This window comes from Danio rerio, chromosome 16 (genome assembly GCF_052040795.2).
Source record: "Danio rerio strain M-AB ecotype USA chromosome 16, GRCz13ab, whole genome shotgun sequence".
Taxonomy (NCBI): Eukaryota; Metazoa; Chordata; class Actinopteri; order Cypriniformes; family Danionidae; genus Danio; species Danio rerio.
This window is the reverse complement of record NC_141036.1, coordinates 33,643,040-33,663,458: the sequence shown is the minus strand read 5'-3', so window position 1 is coordinate 33,663,458 and position 20,419 is coordinate 33,643,040. Positions and strand designations below refer to the sequence as shown.

The 20,419-nt window shown below is 36.6% G+C and overlaps 2 protein-coding genes across 14 annotated transcripts in view; both read left to right on the top strand.

The window, feature by feature from the left end:
• si:ch211-113g11.6 overlaps window positions 1–3,626 on the top strand; it is a 40,359-nt gene extending 36,733 nt beyond the window's left edge. Inside the window, exons 15-16 of one of the 2 annotated variants that reach the window (XR_015510548.1) lie at window positions 503–1,768; window positions 1,861–3,626. The gene's annotated coding sequence lies outside the window, so the exon portion shown is untranslated. Of the gene's footprint in view, window positions 1–502 lie in introns of both variants that reach the window. The other variant, XM_087285950.1, reaches the window with a different exon arrangement.
• The window catches only part of tlr18 (toll-like receptor 18), a 50,000-nt gene extending 32,194 nt beyond the window's left edge, over window positions 1–17,806 (top strand). Inside the window, exons 1-7 of one of the 12 annotated variants that reach the window (XM_087285520.1) lie at window positions 6,138–6,346; window positions 7,563–7,634; window positions 11,395–11,600; window positions 12,178–13,151; window positions 14,357–15,277; window positions 15,383–15,533; window positions 17,220–17,806. In XM_087285520.1, the coding sequence (XP_087141646.1) occupies window positions 11,574–11,600; window positions 12,178–13,151; window positions 14,357–15,277; window positions 15,383–15,533; window positions 17,220–17,654 (2,508 nt within the window). In that variant the 5' untranslated portion in view covers window positions 6,138–6,346; window positions 7,563–7,634; window positions 11,395–11,573 and the 3' untranslated portion in view covers window positions 17,655–17,806. 12 annotated transcript variants of the gene reach the window in all.
• Window positions 17,807–20,419: the final 2,613 nt, after the last annotated feature.

The following is a 20,419-nucleotide window of genomic DNA, read 5'->3' as shown; positions in this document are numbered from 1 at the left end:
ACTGCTTTTGCTCAGTGGGTGAACAGCGATAATAACCGGAATCCATAGCAAGCGGATAGTTTCTCTCAGTACATCACTGTGTTTAACAAACACTCTTTAATGCCTGTACTTTTCACGCTCATGAAACATCTTTCGCATCCATACGAAATAAGCTTCGGTGTGTGTAATATAGAGTTGCATTTTGTAGTGTAAAGGGGCTTAATTATGATGTTGTTTTAATTGTAATGCTGCATATGCTGTTCTTCACCATTGCTGCCTATGGGAATAGAAAGTATTCCTGATGGATCTAAAGAGCCGAGGTGTTCCGAGAGCGAATCTGCCATCATTTTACTTCAGACCATTTCATTTCATTCCCACTTCAGCTTAATATCTTTATGGTGGTCATCATCATATAAATGTATATTACGGAAATGCTCAAATTAAACAAATTTTTAACTAGCACACTTCTAATTCGTCATCTAACGCACACTATTTCTGTATTTTCTCTCTCTCTCTCTCTCAGAGCAACTGACCCCAAATGCCAATTTTGTCTTTAACCTCGTTCTTTCCTTGCTGTATTTTGGGAGCAGGAGTGAATCAATGGTGTTAGGAACTTATTGATCACTAATTAACCAGAAGTGCATTGTGTTTTCAGCTGATGGATGTTGTGACTCCTTAGTTAGGTCTTGTGTTGTTCTGTTTCTTGCTCTACTCGTGACATGTTTATCCTAAGCAGCTAAAACGCTAAAAGGAGTTGTCTTTGCTTTTGTACTTGATGTTTAGACATATGGCAAGCCAATAGAACATTTAATACTAGTTTTAATATTCATGTTATTGGTAGATAATATGGTTCAAGCCCCAGCTGGGTCATTTGGCATTTCTGTGTGGAGTTTGGGTGTTCTGGTTTCCCCCACACTCATGCACTATTGGTGAATTGAATAAACTAAATTGGCCGCAGTGTATTTGTAAACATAAGCTGGATAGTTGGTGGTTAATTCCACTGTGGCGACCCCAGATTAATAAAAGGACTAAGCCGAAACAAAAGGAATGAATAAATGAGTAGTAGCTAATATAAGATAGTATTTCCATTAAATAAGTATTAGTATTTTTTTAATTATTGTTTAGCGACTAGTGTTTTTTTTACTAATGGTATTCTGGGTTCACACCAAATGCAAAGAAAATGGGATTGCATCACTAGTTTACTCGTGAAATTCTGCTTCAATTGATATTTGAACTTGTTCGAACAATGCATTTGATGAAAATTCAATGCATTGGTGGCAAGCACATTGCGCATTCCACATCATTTCACCCGCCTAGAGGAAATTTGCCTATATTCACACTCGCACTGAATTTATATGTAATTTGCTCATGTGAATCCTTTAATTTGCATCTGGTGTGTACTTATTAGTAGACACTAGTACCTACTAGTACTTGTTCATTAAATACAAGTATTTTGTTCATTAGTGATGCCTCATTCACACTAGCAGCAACTTTGTAGCTGCCTGTCGCTCTGGGTGGCGGTGTACAAGGAGGATCACCTGACTTCTATTAGTGTTTCTATTGGTTGACGATAAAAAAAGTCATTCTTCATTTACAAATAGTTGAAGGATCTCTGTCGCCTCGCTTGACATGCCCACCTTGTCGCCACTGGTTGCGTAGACGGAACTATCAGTTGAAGTGAACAGTCACTTGTCACTTAGCCGCTTTGAGTTGCTCGTAGGGTGAATGAGGCTTGAATACCCTGCTGAAAAAACAGCATAAACCAGCCTAGGCTGGTTGGCTGATTTAAGCTGGTCGACCAGCCTGGTTTTAGAGAGGTTTTGGCCATTTCCAAGCTAGATTCTAGCTCATTCAAAATCAGCTATGTCCATCTTAAACCAGGCTGGTCAAGCTGATTTTAACTGGTCATTTTCCAGCCTGGCCAGCTAAGACCCCTAAAACTAAACCCAGCTAAACCCAGCCAACCAGCTTAAGCTGGTTTAAACATTTTTTTTTTCAGCAGTAACAATTCTATTGTCACTAATAGCAAATTTGAAATGCTTGCCATTGGTTTCTATAGAGACCGTCATTTGTATATCAACGGTTCAGTTTTGACTAGTATGTATTCATTTTCAACTGTGATTAGTACATAATTTTAATAGTTTGCATTAGTTATTTTTAATTTATTTTAGTAATTACTTTAGTTCTTTTTTGATACCTACTAACTTTAGAATACTAATCCCTATTTTAAATAAGTAGTAGCTAATGAATAAGAACTAGCATCTAATACACACTACTAGTATCTAATGAAACCAAAAAAGTATATTTTAAAAAGGTACTCGTATTTAATTAATAAGTGAAAATGAAATTCTAAAAATTACTTATAAATTTACTTATTAAATTACTTAAAAAACTAGGGTCCCACTTTATATTAGGTGACCTTAACTAATATGTACACCTAAATTAACAATTCATTACAATGTACTTATTGTGTAAATACATGTTTTTACATTGTTCTTATGCTTGATTAAATACCTGTATGTAATTACATTTGTAATTACACTGTTGACCATCCCTTACACCTTAACCCACTCTTAAACCTACCAATACCACCAAACTTGTTCTTAACCAACCCTTATCCTAACTTAAAAGCTCCACAAGTGTTCTCAAATACATTATGAACACAGTATGTATTTGTTTTGATGTGAGTACATAGTAGTTAAGGACACTTAATATAAAGTGTGACCAAAACTAGTACTAGTTGCATTGAAATACATACTAGTGTGCTATAAAGGTTAAATGTTTAAAAGGCTTGCCATATTAGGCATAATATCCAGATGTTCAAAGCCATGTAAATAGTCCAGGGACTGACCGCGGTGTCGCTTTACATTAGTGCGTTAGCTACATATGCTAGCCCATCTGTTTGCATGCCGAATGCCACAGCACTGTCACCCTCTGTGTACTCGTACCTCTGTCTCTTGGCCAAATGTGCTACACTGCACTAAATGCAGGAACGTTGTAGTGCCAAACCAATGTTGTGTCAATTTTTTTCTCAAGCTTTTCTAACTTTTCCACTGTGCTTCGAAGCCAAACGTTTACATGTAGTTAGCTGTATCTAGACGCACACACACTGACACATTATTAATAGACTCTCTAAATCTCTTTCGCCAGTGTAAATGACACAGGGTTCTTCAATATAGCGCATAAACACAACAACAAATGTAAACAACTGTTAAATGTTTTTTGTTTTGTTTTTTTAACTATATGGTGTTGTGAGGATAACTTAAAGGGATAATTCACTCAAAAATTGTTTTAGGGATCATGAAAGGGGGATACCTTGAAAGTTTTTTGAAGAGAGAATTTTCAGTTTTTGAGTGAGCTGTACCTTTAAGGCCACTGTGTTTTTGTTGTCTGTCATTTGCTATGCCTTGTGTTTGTTTAGGACTTGTGGCAGGGAGTGTTTTCTCATTTAGCACGGTTTACTGCTCAAAGCATCTTGCAGTTGTGTAAGCTTGCACTTAATAATTCATATTTATAACCTGTTGCCAAAAGTCATAGCAATTTTTTCTAAAGGGATTAAAGACATTGTAAAATACAGAAACATATAATTATACAATAAATGTTTCCCTGAAAATGTGCATTAAAATAAACAACATAAATATTTACTATATTGTGTTTTTTTTTATTTTTGATTGCTTAGCAACTTTGTTCCAGTCATGGCTTGCCAATAGATACTTCTTGTTGAGTCAGATGTTGTTAAATCAAACATCGTCACAAAGAACATGAATAATATTTGCTATATTAATCATTAACGTTGTTGCTGTTCTGTTTACACTTGGGGTTTTTGAAGTCTTCATGACTTTCCAGAAAAAAGCTATTCCTCCAACACAATATGTATGCTAATTGTAAGTCATCTTTGATGACAGAGTGCTGACAGAACTTGTTTTGAGTACTATCGTCAATAGAAAATATGAAAATTATGAAAAAGCATGCTTTTTTTTTAAAGAGCTTGAGTAAAATAGATGACTAATGACTCCAAATGGTTCAATGATTTAAATGTTGAAATATATTTTAAAAATGATAATGTGACAAACAAATCTTTGCCATTACACCACGTAGAAGCATCTCAAAAGATGGAAATTCTGGGGCTAGAAGCACGAACATGTGGTTACATGTTAATTTAGCAGATGTTTTGGCAAAGAACAGTTCACTAATTGCAGTGTCATATCGTCTGGAGCACCCTGAAGCCTTGTTTGGACTGAAACGGTCTGGGATCAAACCTGTGCCTTACGATTGCAGTAGCTTAGGTTAAAAGCAACTTTTTGCCCAAAATTAAATTGTCATTTTAAAAAGGGGGGTAAATGCTGTCATTTGAGCATAAAATCTAATTGATCTGCAAGGCTGCGAAGCACAAATTGTACTCCTAATAAAGCTATTCAGCCAGCATTATTTTTGAACCCCCTCAAAAGCCTCAACTGTCTTAAATTAACCAAACTTAAATAATATCTGGCCCAATGCATGCTCAATGTGACAAGACCTGGTTGAGTTGCGTCAATAATGTGTTGCACCATATCTTGTAAACATAATTGGACCCCAGTGAAGAGTTTCGGTTACCCGACTTCCATTTTATGGAGAAAAAAAGTACTTGTTCCACAGCAGAAAAAAGAAGTTATGCAGTTTTGTAACAAGATGGGGCGAGTAAATAATGACAGAATATGCACTTTTGGTTCCTTTGAGCCTTATCTGGGTTAAAACCAGACCATCAGCTCTGCACATTTTCTATATCTCCTTAACTAAACACACCTGATTCAGATCTTCAACTTGTTAGCAGAGACTGAAAGACCTGAAACGGGTTTGCAAATTATGGGGGTCTGCTGAGCCCCCTGAGTGACCAGAGCCTCATTCTAATCCTCCCAATTAAAGCGGCACTTATGCATGACATAATATAAAGCAATGAGGATTAAATATTTTATAGCTTGTCTGTTTTTAACACAAATATTTTAAAACTTTAAGGTTAAGGAGGGAAAAAATAAATGTCTCTAAAGCGGACAAATGGATTTACTAAATGGTTTACACCTAACAATTCACACATTTAAATCATGTCCCTTACAGATTTTAACCATGAATTTAGTAAAATGTCAGTAACCACGTGGCATATTTTGCAGTTTTACTAAATACACTATGGTTAAACTATTGTTAGAATAACAAAACAATTTAATAATTTTGCCATGAATAATGGTTTACATTGTTTATACAGTAGCAAAACCATGGCTATACCTGAAATAGCCCCCTATGCTCTTGTATATTATTTGAAATAGCCGCCATTTCTAGTAATGCACTCAATCAATCCTACAACACACTGCAATAATAAATGCACAACCCACATACACTCAATGGCTACAAAATAGCCATTATTGCCATGAGAGTTTGCACACATGTATGAATTTCCGCATCTCACTACAAGATTCACAGCGGACTACTATCGGTGTGTAAATTTCCAAACATAATATTACTTAAATTAACATTTGTTTACATGACAGAAGACAAAATACCTAGTTTCATTACTAACAGAGAGTTCACTAGGTGTTAAACAACTATCTGACCAATAACACAATCTGATTAAGAAGTTGAAAATCTAATCCATCTGAGGGATTTATCAACCAGCAAAGCACGAACAAACATTCACTCATTTTCATTCCCTCCGTCAAGTGGACAATATTTGTGGACTAATGTAGGGAATATTTAATAAGGGTATGCTATAGGGGCAATTTTATATGCAGAACGTTTTTCTGTTTTTGCATGTCATAAAACCATGGCTAATATCCATAAGGGGTGTTGCAGTCAACATGTTTAAAAGTCCAATTGTATTTGAAAATAATTATCTCCCTAACTAAACTTAAAGTGAAACTTTTGTCACCATTAAGACCTACTCACCCTCATGTCATCTGAGATCTGTGGACAAAAAAAAGATAATTTAAAAACCAAAGTCATTGGAAACCAAAACTGTTGCTCATTCAACATTCTTCACAATATCTTCTTTGGTCCTCATACGAACTGAATGATGTTACGAACTGAATTAGTAAATGACAGAATTTTCATTTTGGGTGAACTATCCCTTTAAAGAGCTCTTCGGAGTAGAACAGCCCTGTTTAACATACCAGCTGAATAACTGAACCATTAACTGGGCGGTTCATCCTCGTCTCCGGTTTTAGTGCAGACAGCACGACCTGAAGGCACCACCTGAAATTTCAAACAATGCGCTTGAACTTCTTCTGAGCAGGTGTAGCTTATTGATGAAGCCAATTTCTTCTGTGGAAACGTCTGGAACCAAAACTGATGGAACCAAAACTTCAAGTTTGAGAAATCTTTTTTCAAGAGTTGTACTGAGGTGAGCAGCAGTGTCTTCTTTCTTATTTTTACGAACACGCGATGCTTTATTTGTATTTCTTCTTCGCACTGATTTTTACTGAATTAAATTATAACGAAGTTTACCAACTGGTTCATGTATTTTAAACAAGTAGCATACCGTCCCTATAACCCACCTGTGTTTGTATTAGGCGCGCGTTTGTTTTTCTTGAAACGTTTATCAAATGAATCAAGTCCTGTAATGTGTGAGTGACTCTACTAACGGAAGCAACTTTATAAACATTTCTCCCTCCTCATTGGTGGTTCTCCTGCGCGTAGTATCGCCACATTATTTACACTACAGATTTATTACAAACCGGTGAACAGCGAATGTTTGTCATGTCCAAATTTGCCCTAAATACTTGCTGACCGCTGAAGGATGAACACTCTGTACACATAAACATCTTGTTCTGGAACTCCTGCGGCCGTCAGGTGTTTTCTCCCACCCCCAATCGAATAGTTCTGTTTGCTCGATACAAACGGAAATGGGGATGCCATGAATGTGACATTGCTGTTTTTTTTTTTCTGTCAAAAAAAATTCAAACGTTCACTAATAAGCTATAGTCTATTTTTTTTCACCCACAGTTTGCTTACTCTGACTATAACATAAAGTAAAACCATATGTTTCAAAATATTTATATTTTAAAGCACCTAAATCTTTTGTGTCAGCTTGTGATATGCAGTTTGAATTGGTTTATTTTACATGCTACTGTTCTATATGAATTATCATAGGTGGGATCTAGACCTCAAACTTACGCAAAGAGCTACACAGTTTGTGTTGATTTCACTATTTAGAAAATAATTTCTTTTTTTTTTTGTTTTGTTTTTCAATATCAAGCCTTAATAAATGTTAATATGTCAAGTGTTTGCTAATCATTTAATTATGTCTATTAGAAGTTTATTAATTATGTTTATTAACATGAGAAAATGCCATATACTAAATAAATACACATATTTTTGTCTTTAACACAAGAAATGTTGTACATAAAATGGAAAAAAAAACTAAATCCTGCTATGCTGATAAAACATTGAATCAAGATCTGTTTAACAAGGCAGCACAGCATTTGGTTAATTATTTCTTTTTTTCTGTGCTTGGTTTAGATATTGTTTACATTATTAGGCCACTCAGCAGATAGGCATATAATTATTACTGTGTATGAAACATTTGGACATTTTGACAGACTAATAACTCTTTTCAGCAGATGAAGTCGGAAAGGTTGTTGTGGATTTGTGCTTCACCCACAAACACAGACACAGTTCCTGAGTGAAAGGTAAGATGCACTTTAAAAAGTTAAATGATACAGATACAGAAATAAGGTTTAAGTCAAGTTGAGCTTTATTGTCAATTTGCTACATTTGTGGACATATAATATATATATATTTATTTATTTATTTATTTATTTACATACAGTACATACAGCTTTTATTTATTTTTTGAAGAAATCATATATAATAAAGCATTTATTCTTATGCGAATGCAATACTTTTTGTGCAATTTTTTGAGATTTCTTTTGCCAAATTTATCTAAAAAAATAGCTTTTCATTTTATCTAACCATTTTTTCCAGTGAATATTGTAGCAAAATGTATTAATACAACTGTGGTTTAAGCTAAGGCTAAGGTAGCTTTAAGGTTTGTTACATTTGATTTGAAGTGCTGCAACTATAACAACCACAGCCCTCACTGCCAAATGTTGCCAGAAACTACAGTGAAATACTTAAGTAAACAGTTAAGAAGTTTGTTACAAGTTTCTCATACAACTTTTATAGATTTTTGGAGAAACCACAACAATAAAAGTTGTTGTTCATTCAAAGGAAGAGTATCATCACATATGAGGGAATGTGTACTGAAATAAGATCCTTTCAATTTTCCAAAAACTGAAAACTAATACTCTGTTACAAAAAAACAAACATTTTCTGTACCAACTGCTTTCTCATTTCCTCATTGTCCACCCATGATGACATTAGAATGACATTAGGCTGCACAATGTATTGTTTCAGCGTCATAACAGTTACATTACAGGATGTACACTAGGGATCATAGTTGACCAGGCACCACAGTTCAAAGCACATGTGATTAGGAGATTTATTGCAAATTTTAACCATAAAAAAGTAGATGTTTATAATTTTTATGTGTTTGAGACCTGGGCCTGGTTGCATGAAAGCACTTAAACTAAGAAATTCCATAGTAATAATGTAAAGGGTACTCTTAATGAAACTTGGTTTCACTCTGAAACCTAACTAAAGGAAGTTAAGGCTGCTAATAAGTTCCCCCATAATTTTCGTTAAGGCAGTGTAGGTAATTTGGTTTAAAACCATTTTTTGTTATGCTGGTTGAAAGTCTCTTCACATCTCAATAGCACTCAAAGTTAAGCGGTTGAGTGAATTTATATGTATTTTAAAGGGCTTCTATTTTACCCCTCTTACAAGATCTAAGATAAGACGTTGATGTCACCAGAATGTGTCTGTAAAGTTTAAGCTCAGAAATACCCACCAGATAATTTTTACACCCTGCTGAAAATGACAATTTTGGTTTCAGAGAAAATTGTAGCTGTTTTTGTCGCCTGTGCCTTTAAATGCAAATGAGCTGGTTCTCCCCACCCACTATTCAAAAATGTGTGTCTGCTTCTCCTGCGTCACACCAGATAAACAGCAGTCAGTGAATGACACTAATGAAGTGGAGATCCAGTTTGTATTATTTATTTATTAATTTGTTTTGTACTTTAAAATCAACCCAGGTTCATTCTGAAAAGGTACCTCTATATACGCTTCTGGAGACTGCGAAACGCGTGCTAGGAGGTTCTTTTTTTTAATTTTTGTTTTTGTGAATCCACGAGAGGCCGCTTTTTACATTTTTTAAGATCTCGCGAGGGCCATTCGCGCCTGCTGTTCTCGCATAAACCCACCAGAGGCCGCTGTTGACTGACTGTTTGACTAACTGAACAACTGACTGACCGACCAATCAACTGACCCACCATCCTCCTTTCCTAAACCCAACCAATTTTATTGATTGACCTACCCACCCTCCCACTTCCCTAAACCCAACCAACATTTTTCAAAAGCAATCTAGAAAAAAAGCCCTTTGTCTGATTTTTACCATATTTTCAGATTTTACCACATTCTCAACCTGTTATTTACTTGTTTATTTTATTTTTTGGATTTAGTTTTTGTCTTAAGTGCTTTCTGGAACTCTTCACTCTTGAACTCTGGAACTCTTGTCTTACCTGCTTCACCGGACCCAAACCACGTCGTCGTGGTCAACTCCTCTCTGCGTCCTCTTGTAATTCTGTCAACATACATAGCATGCTAATGAGACAAACTGGTCACAGCAGGAAAGCTGTTTATACTTAGGTAAGCGCGAAAAGGAATGGCGTGATTACCGACCCATAGCACTCCTTTAAAAAATTAAATACAGCCATTCAAACCTCTGGCTACATAATGTGTGGTCCACAGAAAAACATATATAGTACTACGTTTTCAGAATGAGCCTATGTTGTTTAAATTCCACAAACAGAGACTACTGTTGTACGATTGAAGCATCCTCATTTATAGTTGTACTGACACTATATAGATGTGCTGATTCCAGCAGTTATGAATTAAATAGCGATTTTTACTGTTTTTTTTTCTACAAACATGCACTGTTTTTAAAATGTTTTAAACTTTCACTAGGTGCAGTCTATTTCAGAGAGTTGAACAGATCTTTTTATCCCAGTTTATATGCAATTCCTGTCTTGTGTACATGTTTATATGTGTTACTATGGAGACATGTTAATATGTGCCTGTCATACAATTCAGTGAGTGGGTGAGCTCTTCTGTAATATAGCTTTTAATATTTTCCATCTGCCAACACATATAAATATGGAAAGCCAGATACAGTAGGTCAAAATGTGTGAGTTTTTAACACAAACAGTGCAAACAGAATACAACCACAGCACTCAATGCCATATGTTGCCAGAAACTGCAGTGAAACACTTAACCTTGAACACAGCCATGGTTTTGCTTAAATGCATTGGAAGACAGTTAAGAAGTTTGTTAGAAGGCTCTTAATGAAATTCTCTTGCCTCAGGAATTTTTCCCCCTCAGGGATGCCCCTAAGTCAAATTTCTCAGGGCTTACTTAGAGTAACTGGACCCTGTTACCATGTTAACATTCCAACAACGTTCAAAGAATTCAGAAACATTTGTTAAAACATTGAATGGCATATGTAGCTTTAAAAAGATGAACTATATTTAATTAATACAATGAAACTACACAGTGTTATATTACATTTGATTATTTAATATCTGTACTGTCAGACTCCACAGAAAATCATAAAGGACTGTTAATATAATTAGCATTTTTGTATAAAATATTGATGTTCTATTATATTTATTTATACTAAAATGTTTTTTATTATAAATTTATACACTCACCGACCACTTTATTAGGTACACGTGTCCAACTGCTTGTTAACGCAAAATTCTAATCAGCCAATCACATGGCAGCAACTCAAGTGAGCAGATGTTCTGTTGACGTAAATACCTTGTTGATGCCAGGGATCAGAAGAGAATGGCCAGGCTGGTTCAAGCTGATAGAAAGGCAACAGTAGTTTAAATAACAACTCGTTACAACTGGGGTATGCAGAAGAGCATCTCTGAACGCACAACACGGTCAACCTTGAGGCAGATGGGCTACAGCAGCAGAGAACCACACAGGATGCCACTCCTGTCAGCTAAGAACAGGAAACTGAGCCTACAATTCGCACAGGCTCACCAAAATTGGACAATAGAAGATTGGAGAAACGTTGTCTGGTCTGATGAGTCTCGATTTTTGTTGTGACATTTGAATGGTAGGGTCAGAATTTGTTGTCAGCAACTTGAAAACATGGATCCATCCTGCCTTGTATCAACAGTTCAGGCTGCTGGTGGTGGTGTAATGGTGTGGGGGAGATTTTCTTGCCACACTTTGGGCTCATTAGTACCAACTGAGCATTGTGTCAACGCACAGCCCACCTGAGTATTTTTGCTGACCATGTCTATCGCTTTATGACCACAGTGTACTCATCTTCTGATGGCTACTTCCAGCATGATAACACGCCATGTAATAAAGCTCAGATCATCTCAGAGGGACTTCTTGAACATAACAATAACTTCACTGTACTCAAATGGCCTCCACAGTCACCAGAGGTCAATCCAATCGAGCACCTTTGGGATGTGGTGGAACGGATTCGCATCATGGATGTGCAGCCGACAAATCTGCAGGTATCATGTCAATATGAACCAAAATCTTTTGAGGAATATTTCCAGTATCTTGTTGAATCTATGCCATGAAGGATTAAGACAGTTCTGAAGGCAAAAGGGGGTCCCAACCTACTTGTGAGGTGTACCTAATAAAGTGGCCGGTGAGTGTAGACGTACTCCCTCACCAATTCAAATTATGGATTCTTTCCAAACAGCTTTCAAATCATCTAATGAAATTATTATATTGCTGTATTTTGCAGAAAAATAAATATTCCAATCCATTTTTGTCCAGTATTGTTCAGCCCAATTGCAAAATACAGCTAATTCTCAATAATTTATGCTTCTTTCAAGTAATTACAGCAATTTTAAAATAAATTATGAGCATAAATGTATTAATTAGTGACCCTGTTTTATAGGATGTTTGTCAAATTAAAAGCTACAACTAAAACATATGAGCTAGCTTTTATTCTGTCCACAGTCATAGATCTGTTACGTAACCCTTCAGACATGCAAAACACTTATACCATTCTCACAGAAGTTGAATAAATGAAACTGAAAGGTTAGAATCCTAATAACCAATACCCTTCGTCTGTTTCAGATCTCTCCCACGCATGTGAAAATGCTTGTTCCGCTGGCACTTATTCTCAGCCTTCAGGCAGTTCTGCACATTAAGCATGCAAAAGCAAAGCAGTCATGCACAATAGCATTTGATAAGCTTTCAGCAGACTGCAAAGGTCTACGACTCGACAGTGTGCCTACAACACAACTGCCCGACTCTCTGGAAGAGCTCGATCTGTCTTTCAATACCATACACGTCATCCGCAAACAAGACTTTTTCAAACTCACTTATCTACGAGTCCTCAAGCTTAATTTCAACAACATCTCTCTTGTTCTGGATGATGCCTTTCAGGGAAACCTGCTGCTGGAGGAGCTAAACTTATTCAACAACTCCTTGACAGAAATCCCATTTAAAGCCCTTGAGCCACTCACCAATTTGAAGGTTTTAGAAATGTCCAATAATCTGTACTCACAAGCATCTTTGGGTGCTGCTTTCCTGAATTTCAATCAGTTGAAAGTGCTGTCCATTGGCGGACCCCTGGTTAGCAGTTTGGGAAGCCGTGACATTTATGTGTTGAAAAACATTTCATTAGACAAGTTTGCAGTAAAAACAGGCACTGGATTTAGGGATTATGAACCGGGGTATTTCAAAAGCCTCAGCACAAAACACTTGTGGTTTGATATAGCTTTTGACAAAAATCCTGATTTACTTCCTAAGATGTTGAAAGATCTGGCAAACAAGACATTTGATGTGCTACGTTTCAGAAACCTTTTTGAATTTCAGTATTACACAGGAAAACGGGACATTTTTTATGGCCTTCAGTATGTAAATGCTCAAACCCTAACCTTCTATCGAGGTAAATTCAACGAGGAAGTTATGAGAATGGCTCTGAAAAATGTGGAGATCAGTCCAATCAAAGCCCTGGAACTGCTGCTCATCGATTTTGCTCGTTCGCAGAACAGAACACAAGGATCCAGTGTGAAGAACTTGTCCTTGGACAGGCTGGTTCTCTCGTAAGTTATAAATCACCCCTGTTCATTAAAAATGCTCAAATAATGATTCACTAATGTTGCCTTTAATCCTTGATGGAGACTTTTATGAGTCAGTTCTTTTTAATTGAATCAGTAATATAAAGCTTGGCCAGATCACTCAGAAATCCAGACGAATTACCTTTTTTTAATTAAAAATCAAAAGGGGGTGTAGTCTAATTACAGAAAGAATGACTCATTTGTTTTACTAAAACAGACACATGCAGCATACCACTGATTTGAACCCTTTTTACATAAGTTTGAGATGCTCTTCCAACTTACATTTTTTTAAAGAATACTCTTATTAAGAATGCATCACTATAAAAGGTTCCATGACAATAAGTTTTATTGTGAAAAATGATATTCTGATTCTCCGATATGTGTAAGACATATTTCGTCATTTAAATAGCTTAACAATGATCATATTATTTGGTCTATAATTGGTGATATAATAGGCCATTAGTTAGTTTGCGGTGCAGTGGAGAAACTAGAGCTGCTGGATTTAGAAAAGGTTAATTCATCAGCTTCTCCAAAAATACATGAAAATAAGTGGCTGTTTAACTCTAAGAGGAATAGAGTAAATGTTCTAGTATTCTATATTTTGTATACCTGAAGTGAATAAAGCACATAATTTTATTATGTTTAAACATTTTATATTACATTATATTTTAGATATTATATGTTACATATTTATTATTATTTGTATCAAGTGTCACAGGTGTCTTTCTTTGGCTCACCATGAGCCACCGCATGAAAGCAGATTTTAAATTTTCAGCTGATTACATGATGCACTGAACGTTCTAATCATAATGACATAATCGTACGCTCTAGGGACCACACTGATCACACAGGTGTGATTGTACATGTCAAAGGCTTAAATCAGTGGACTTACTAACTAGTTGCTCAAATGATCATTTTTTTAATGTTAAAAGATTACCATGTGTGTTTATTATGTGATAATAAGATTAATAATTTGTTACTGTTAATTGGGTTAATATAGGTTTTGAAGCAATAAAAGTGTAATAAAGCCTCATTTATTTATTTATTTTAAATGCATTTAATTAATTTTGCAATAGAATAAATTTTGAACTGAAATGATTCTCGCTAAATTCATTACAATACATATTTCTTTATGTAAATATGTTAATTATTCTCATCTTTATTGCTATATCTTTTTTTCTCCCATTCAGGGACATCAGTAATCCAGATATAATGCGCTTCGACTGGAGCTTTACATGGCTTAATCATGTCCGCAAATTCATTGTATGGAATGTAAACTTCAACAGTGTCCCCTGCGACTCGTGGCCGGAGATGAAGAGTGTTGAACTTCTGGACATCTCCAACAACCAGCTGCTGGACAGTTATATATACAACCCGCTATGTGATACCAGGAACACACTGCACAAGCTGGACACCTTTAACGTCAGTCATAATAGACTTACCAGCCTCAGTGACTTGGCATCTCTGACTAAAGACTTTGTCAAGCTAACAACAATCGATATGAGCCACAACCAGCTGCAATACCTGGGCAACGGTGCCTGTGACTGGAGACAAACCATTACTAAAGTGATCGGTCATCACAATAGTTTAACAAGCGACAGTTTTAAGTGCCTCCCTACTTCGGTAAACTTCCTGGATCTTTCATACAGCAGTCTAGACCAGCTGGATATGGATTATTTCAATAAAGCCTCTGAGTTAACCGAGCTCCTTCTTAGCGGAAATAAGATCAAATTCATCCCATCAGGATGGAAGAATCGATATTTGAGGACGCTAGCTTTAGATGGAAACTCATTTGGACTTGTTAGCATGAAGTCTTTTAAGGACATGCTTAGCCTGCGTGTTTTGACTGCAGGAAACAATCCTTACCATTGTACCTGTGATCTGTACACATTCATTCAGGAAACTACAAGCAAAGGCAAGGTGACCATTACTGACTGGCCCAACAACTACAAGTGTTACCATCCTGAGCGTCTTCTGAACACGATGGTCTCAAAATACTCCCCAGGTCATTTAGCCTGTAATATAACACTTGTTATCATTATCTCCGTGTCAACAACGGCAGCTGTTGTCCTGGTTATTATGCTTCTGTGCTACATTTTTCATGTTCCATGGTACGTTAAAGCCACATACCAAATCATCCGAGCCAAGTACAGGGCCCATAAGGAAGGTTTAGGTCAAGGGGTGGATTACGCCTTTCATGCATTCATCTCTTACAGTCATTCGGATGCAGACTGGGTTCGAAATCATCTGCTTCCTTGTCTAGAGAATGCTAAGCCTCCTTACCGGCTCTGCATCCATGAAAGGGACTTCATTCCGGGGAAGTGGATCATTGACAACATCATCGAGAACATTGAAAACAGTCGCAAGGTACGTCGACACACACACTTAGGTACATTGAAGATGCCTTTTTACAAAAGAAAAATACACTGCCTGGCCAAACACTTCTAATAATAGAGTCACTGTTTGGATTTAAGAGTAAGCAAATACTGTATTTAAGTGCACGGTTAGATCTTTGCTGCAGTAATTGATATGTTTGGCAACAATTATATAGTTTTTTCCCTCTTTTTTTTCTTTTTTTTTAAATACTTTTATTTTAAGGTTTTTTAAGTACAAAATAGCTAACAAACAACATTGTCTCAGAATACACACACTTTGCAGGTATTTATAATATGAACTGCCATACATGTGGGTCCTGCTATTAGAGGTACAAAAATAGAAATGTAGTGTTACAGAGTATGTAGTTATCAAAAAGTCCTAAAAGGTAGTGTGCCAGTCAGTTTTGGATTGTGCACGTTTCAAGTCTGATTATTCAAGAAAGGTTTCCCAGGTAGCAAAGACTTTTCCGTTAGAATTGGACCTTATAAATCAGAGCCTTTCCAAATGGATGACAAAGGCCATGTCCTTTAATTACATTCTAAAAGAAAGAGGTAAAAGAGATTTCCAGTTTTTTAGTATTAGCCGCTTGGCTACAGTCATGCCAGGAGTGAGGGCTTGTTGGAGATGTTTTAGAACGATGAGGGAGTGTTCAGAAACACCAACAATTGCAGGCTCTGTCTGGGAGAAGGGAAATGTAATAGGCCTTGGAGTAGAAATAAAAAATGTTTGTCCAAAAATCAAACAAAGAGGGGCAAAACCAAAATGCATGAGCTGTGATGTTCTCTGTAATTTTACACTAATCACACATAGGTTAAAAAGAAGAAAAAAATTTGTGTAACTTGGTTTTGGCAACAATTGTTTTAAACTGTCTTTTTATTTTGTTCTGTTCTCTGAGGTCTACTTATAATGATATGAAGATTATTGACAACAGAAACATGATTTAGAAGTAATAGGCTATTTCTAAACAGTTGTGTTGCGTAATATATTGATATTGTTTTAGTATTTTTTCCTTGAATGGACAGTTCAAAGAAAATATTTTGTGTAAAAATGTCTTCACGGGTGTTTATTTTAATCATAAGGTAAACAAAAAAGTTTCAAACTGGAGCTCCTTCATGGGATTCGACACATGTAAACAGACTCGCTTCCCACACTCATCATTGATTCCAAACCGACCAATCACAGAGCTTGCACTATGTGCCATTGCTACATGTAGTTACATTTTTTGAGAGATGCGAGGGATCTGTAACCACGCGAAAAGTTCGCCGGACCATAACGTGTGCGCGAGGCAGAAGTATAAACAAAGTGGTGTCATGTAGGATTAGAAAATTGATCTGGAAAAATCGAAAAAAGATCGATTAGAGGTTGTGATTTTGATTACTTTTTGATTAATCGCCCAGCCCTATTTATATTGTTAAATGTCTTCATATCTCACAATTGTGATTTTATAGCAGGTGTACTCGGTTATCTTGCAGTTGCAACTTTATATTCTTAGTGTTATTTTCTACAAATTGTCACATTATAGCTTTATAAAAATTGGCTTTTTTTATTCCAAGATCAAAGTAGGTTCCCATATAAATATATTTATATATTCAATATAAAATATTTCATTTTTAAAAAGTAAAAAATTAATTAACTTGACAAAATGCTGAAAGTAATCAGAGTTTTCTCTCTTTTAAGGTCATTTTTGTGTTGTCGCATAACTTCGTCAACAGTGAGTGGTGCAACTATGAGCTCTACTTTGCCCAGCAGCGGGCAATTGGCAAAACATTTAGCGATGTCATCCTGGTCGTGAAGGAGCCCATTGATCCCACTTCTCTTCCCAGTAAATTCTGCAAACTCAAAAGAATGCTCAACACCAAAACCTATCTAGAGTGGCCTCAGCAACCCACAGAACAGAACTTCTTCTGGATCCAGCTGAGGAGTGTTCTGGGTAAACCAAACTCTATACGGCCGAGAACAATCAGCCGACATAGTAGACTGTCTTCAGCGAGGTCTGTTTCCTTGATAGAGGCACCACAGATCCAAGATCCTGAAGGCCCAGATGAAGAGGATCACCAGAACAGCCCCCAGCCTTCTAATAAATGTCAACTAACTTGCATAGAAGTTGCTTGAAGGACATCAACATACAAGACTTTCAATGTAAAGCAGTAAGAGGTGACCAGATTGTATTTTTATTTTCCCTCTACATACAGAATTATACAAAGGAGTAATTGACAATGAGCTTTTGAATTATTAGAAAATAAAGCAAGCTCGAGTTGTCTTAATCTTCTAATAATTTAACTTACTAGAATGAATTATTTCACTTATACCAACATTGCAACACCTAAAGACACTGCTCAGAAGTTGTGTGTCAAGACTTATAAGACTAACGGGTAGGGATATGGACTTGTAATCAAAAGGTTGATCCTGGCAGGAATTTAAGATGTGGAATCCATCTTCGATACCCTGAAGCGATGACAACTGCTCTTGGTCTATGCCCACTATGTGTGTGCTCTCACTTCTTACTCAAAATCTGTGTGTGCACTTGGATGGGTTAAAAGCAGGGAAACAATTTCTAGTATGGGTAAAACCATACTTGACTAAGCTCACTTTACGAATAGTTTCTTACACATCACATCCGATTAGATTTTTGACTCTTGTAGTCTGTGAAATAAATTGTGTAGCATAGTAATGTGGTACATGTGGTAACCTGAAAATAATTGCAAACCTCAGGGTGCTTTCACACCTAGACTATTGTTTTGGAACATGTCTCGTTTGCCCAGTTTTCATGGTTCGTTTGGTATATGTGAATCTAGCAAACGTGCTCAGATCCGCGCCAAATCGATCGGTCCGAGATCGCCTGAATGAGGTGGTCTCGGCTCAATTGAAACAAACTCTGGAGCGGATCGATTGTATTGAGAGAACGATACGATCCAAGCCCGGTTATATCACAGTCTTTTATGGATATGCAATAGCCATACGTCTATATAAAGAGAGAATTATGAGTAGGGCGGGATTCATTCCAGACATCTTAGTCTCCCGGAAGTTCCAGGACTCTGTCAAACACCACCAAACCACCACCTCCCCTGACAGCTGAGTGGGACTCTGCAAAGTTAACCGTGAAACTCTGACCTATTTGAGGAGAGTTTACTCACACATGACTTGTTTTAGCTATTTTTGTCAGTTTAGAACTTTGCTGTGTGAAAGCGAATCACACCAAGAGCAAAGAGCAACAATTGAACAATTTTAATCCTTGTTTCGGAACAAATGAATCGATTCACAGGTGTGAAAGCACCCTCAGAATGTCCATCAGCCAATTAGAATCAACATTCAACGAACCTGTAGTACAGTAAGTAGCAAGTGCATCAATTTCACATACTTCCCTACTATATATGTGAAAAACAGTATGCAAGTTGAGCGTGTTCAAATTCATAGGTTGCATCCAAAGGAAAGCTCTACAATGTGCCTTTTGGATGCAGCATTCTAAAGTAAAAAGCAAAGCCAAATTCTGCTTTATTCCTGTCCGTTGAGATACCTTCTTCTAATCCAATTTCAGGACAGCATAGATGTGTCCTTCACTACCTTCAATATCTCACAATCCTATGCATTCTATTTCTTAAATTTGAGCTATAAAATTATTCGACATCTAAAAGTGCTGTTATAATGTCGATTTGTGTGTAAACATAAGGTTTTGTTTAATGTTTTCTACTTTTGATGGCATTTCTACCAAGAAGTTATTATTGTATTAAAAAAAATATTTCCTTAATGATCACCAAAGCGCTCTCTATTTTGCTGTATGTACTTTTATTGTTATGCTGTGTGCCTTCAAGCAATAAAACGTTAGAGCAGTGATGCAACAAGTTAGCAGCTAAAACTAGACGTAGCCATAGTATTCAAAACACCGTAGCCAAGAAGTACCCAGACGACTTACTACTTCTGGTGAGATTCTGAAGGGCTTTTTAAATGGACACTTTACTAACCCATGAGGCCACACAAAATAATTGATGAATAGAAGTGATGGTTTGCAAGTGGTACTCACTGCAGAGCAACACTAGCCCTCACCTGCACGTGATGTCTCTGAGGGTTGGAGTTAGGGGCATTGTAGGTGACAATAATAAAACACAGTATAGACATTAATAAAACACAGCAGGTTCATGTAAGGGGTAGGTTTAGGATTGTGGTATTGTAGACGTAAATAAAACACAATAGGTTACTCTAAAGCTGCGGTTCACACTGGACTTTTCTCCTTATAGACTTCCATTCATACAAACACAAATGCATCAAACTGGAATGCAAGCTCGTGGTACAGTTTTGCAGTTCGCTGCGTTGCAAAGTTCAAGCTTGGTGAACTCTGACCTTTGAAATCACATCACTTGAGTGCGTGAGGCCAATTGAGTATATAAACTTTAAAATTTTAAATATGGACCAATCGCTCGCTTTTTTAAATGTCTTTTTAAAAAATCTTCTTGTTTAATCCCACCCCTTTTTGCAGCGCTGTACTACAGAATTTCGCAAGCTCAAACTCTAGTGTGACCGCAGCTTTAGGCAGATGTCCCAAACTCAATTCCTGGAGGGAGCAGCTCTGCATAGTTTAGCTTCAACTACCTCCAACTCACACCTAGTTTTAATCACCTTGATTAGTTGGATCAGCTGTGTTTGATTAGGGTTGGAGCAAAACTGTGCAGTACAGCGGTTCTCCAGGAATCGAGTTTGAGACCAAGGAGTAAATTTAGGGTTGTGTTAAGTGTAGACATTAATAAAAACACAACAGGTTACTTTTAAGGGATAGGTTTAAGGTGGTGGTAGGTAAGACATAATTAAAAAAACAATAGGTTACTCTAAAGGTAGGGTTACGATTGTGGTAGATGTTAAAAAAACAAAACAATTTGTACTCCATG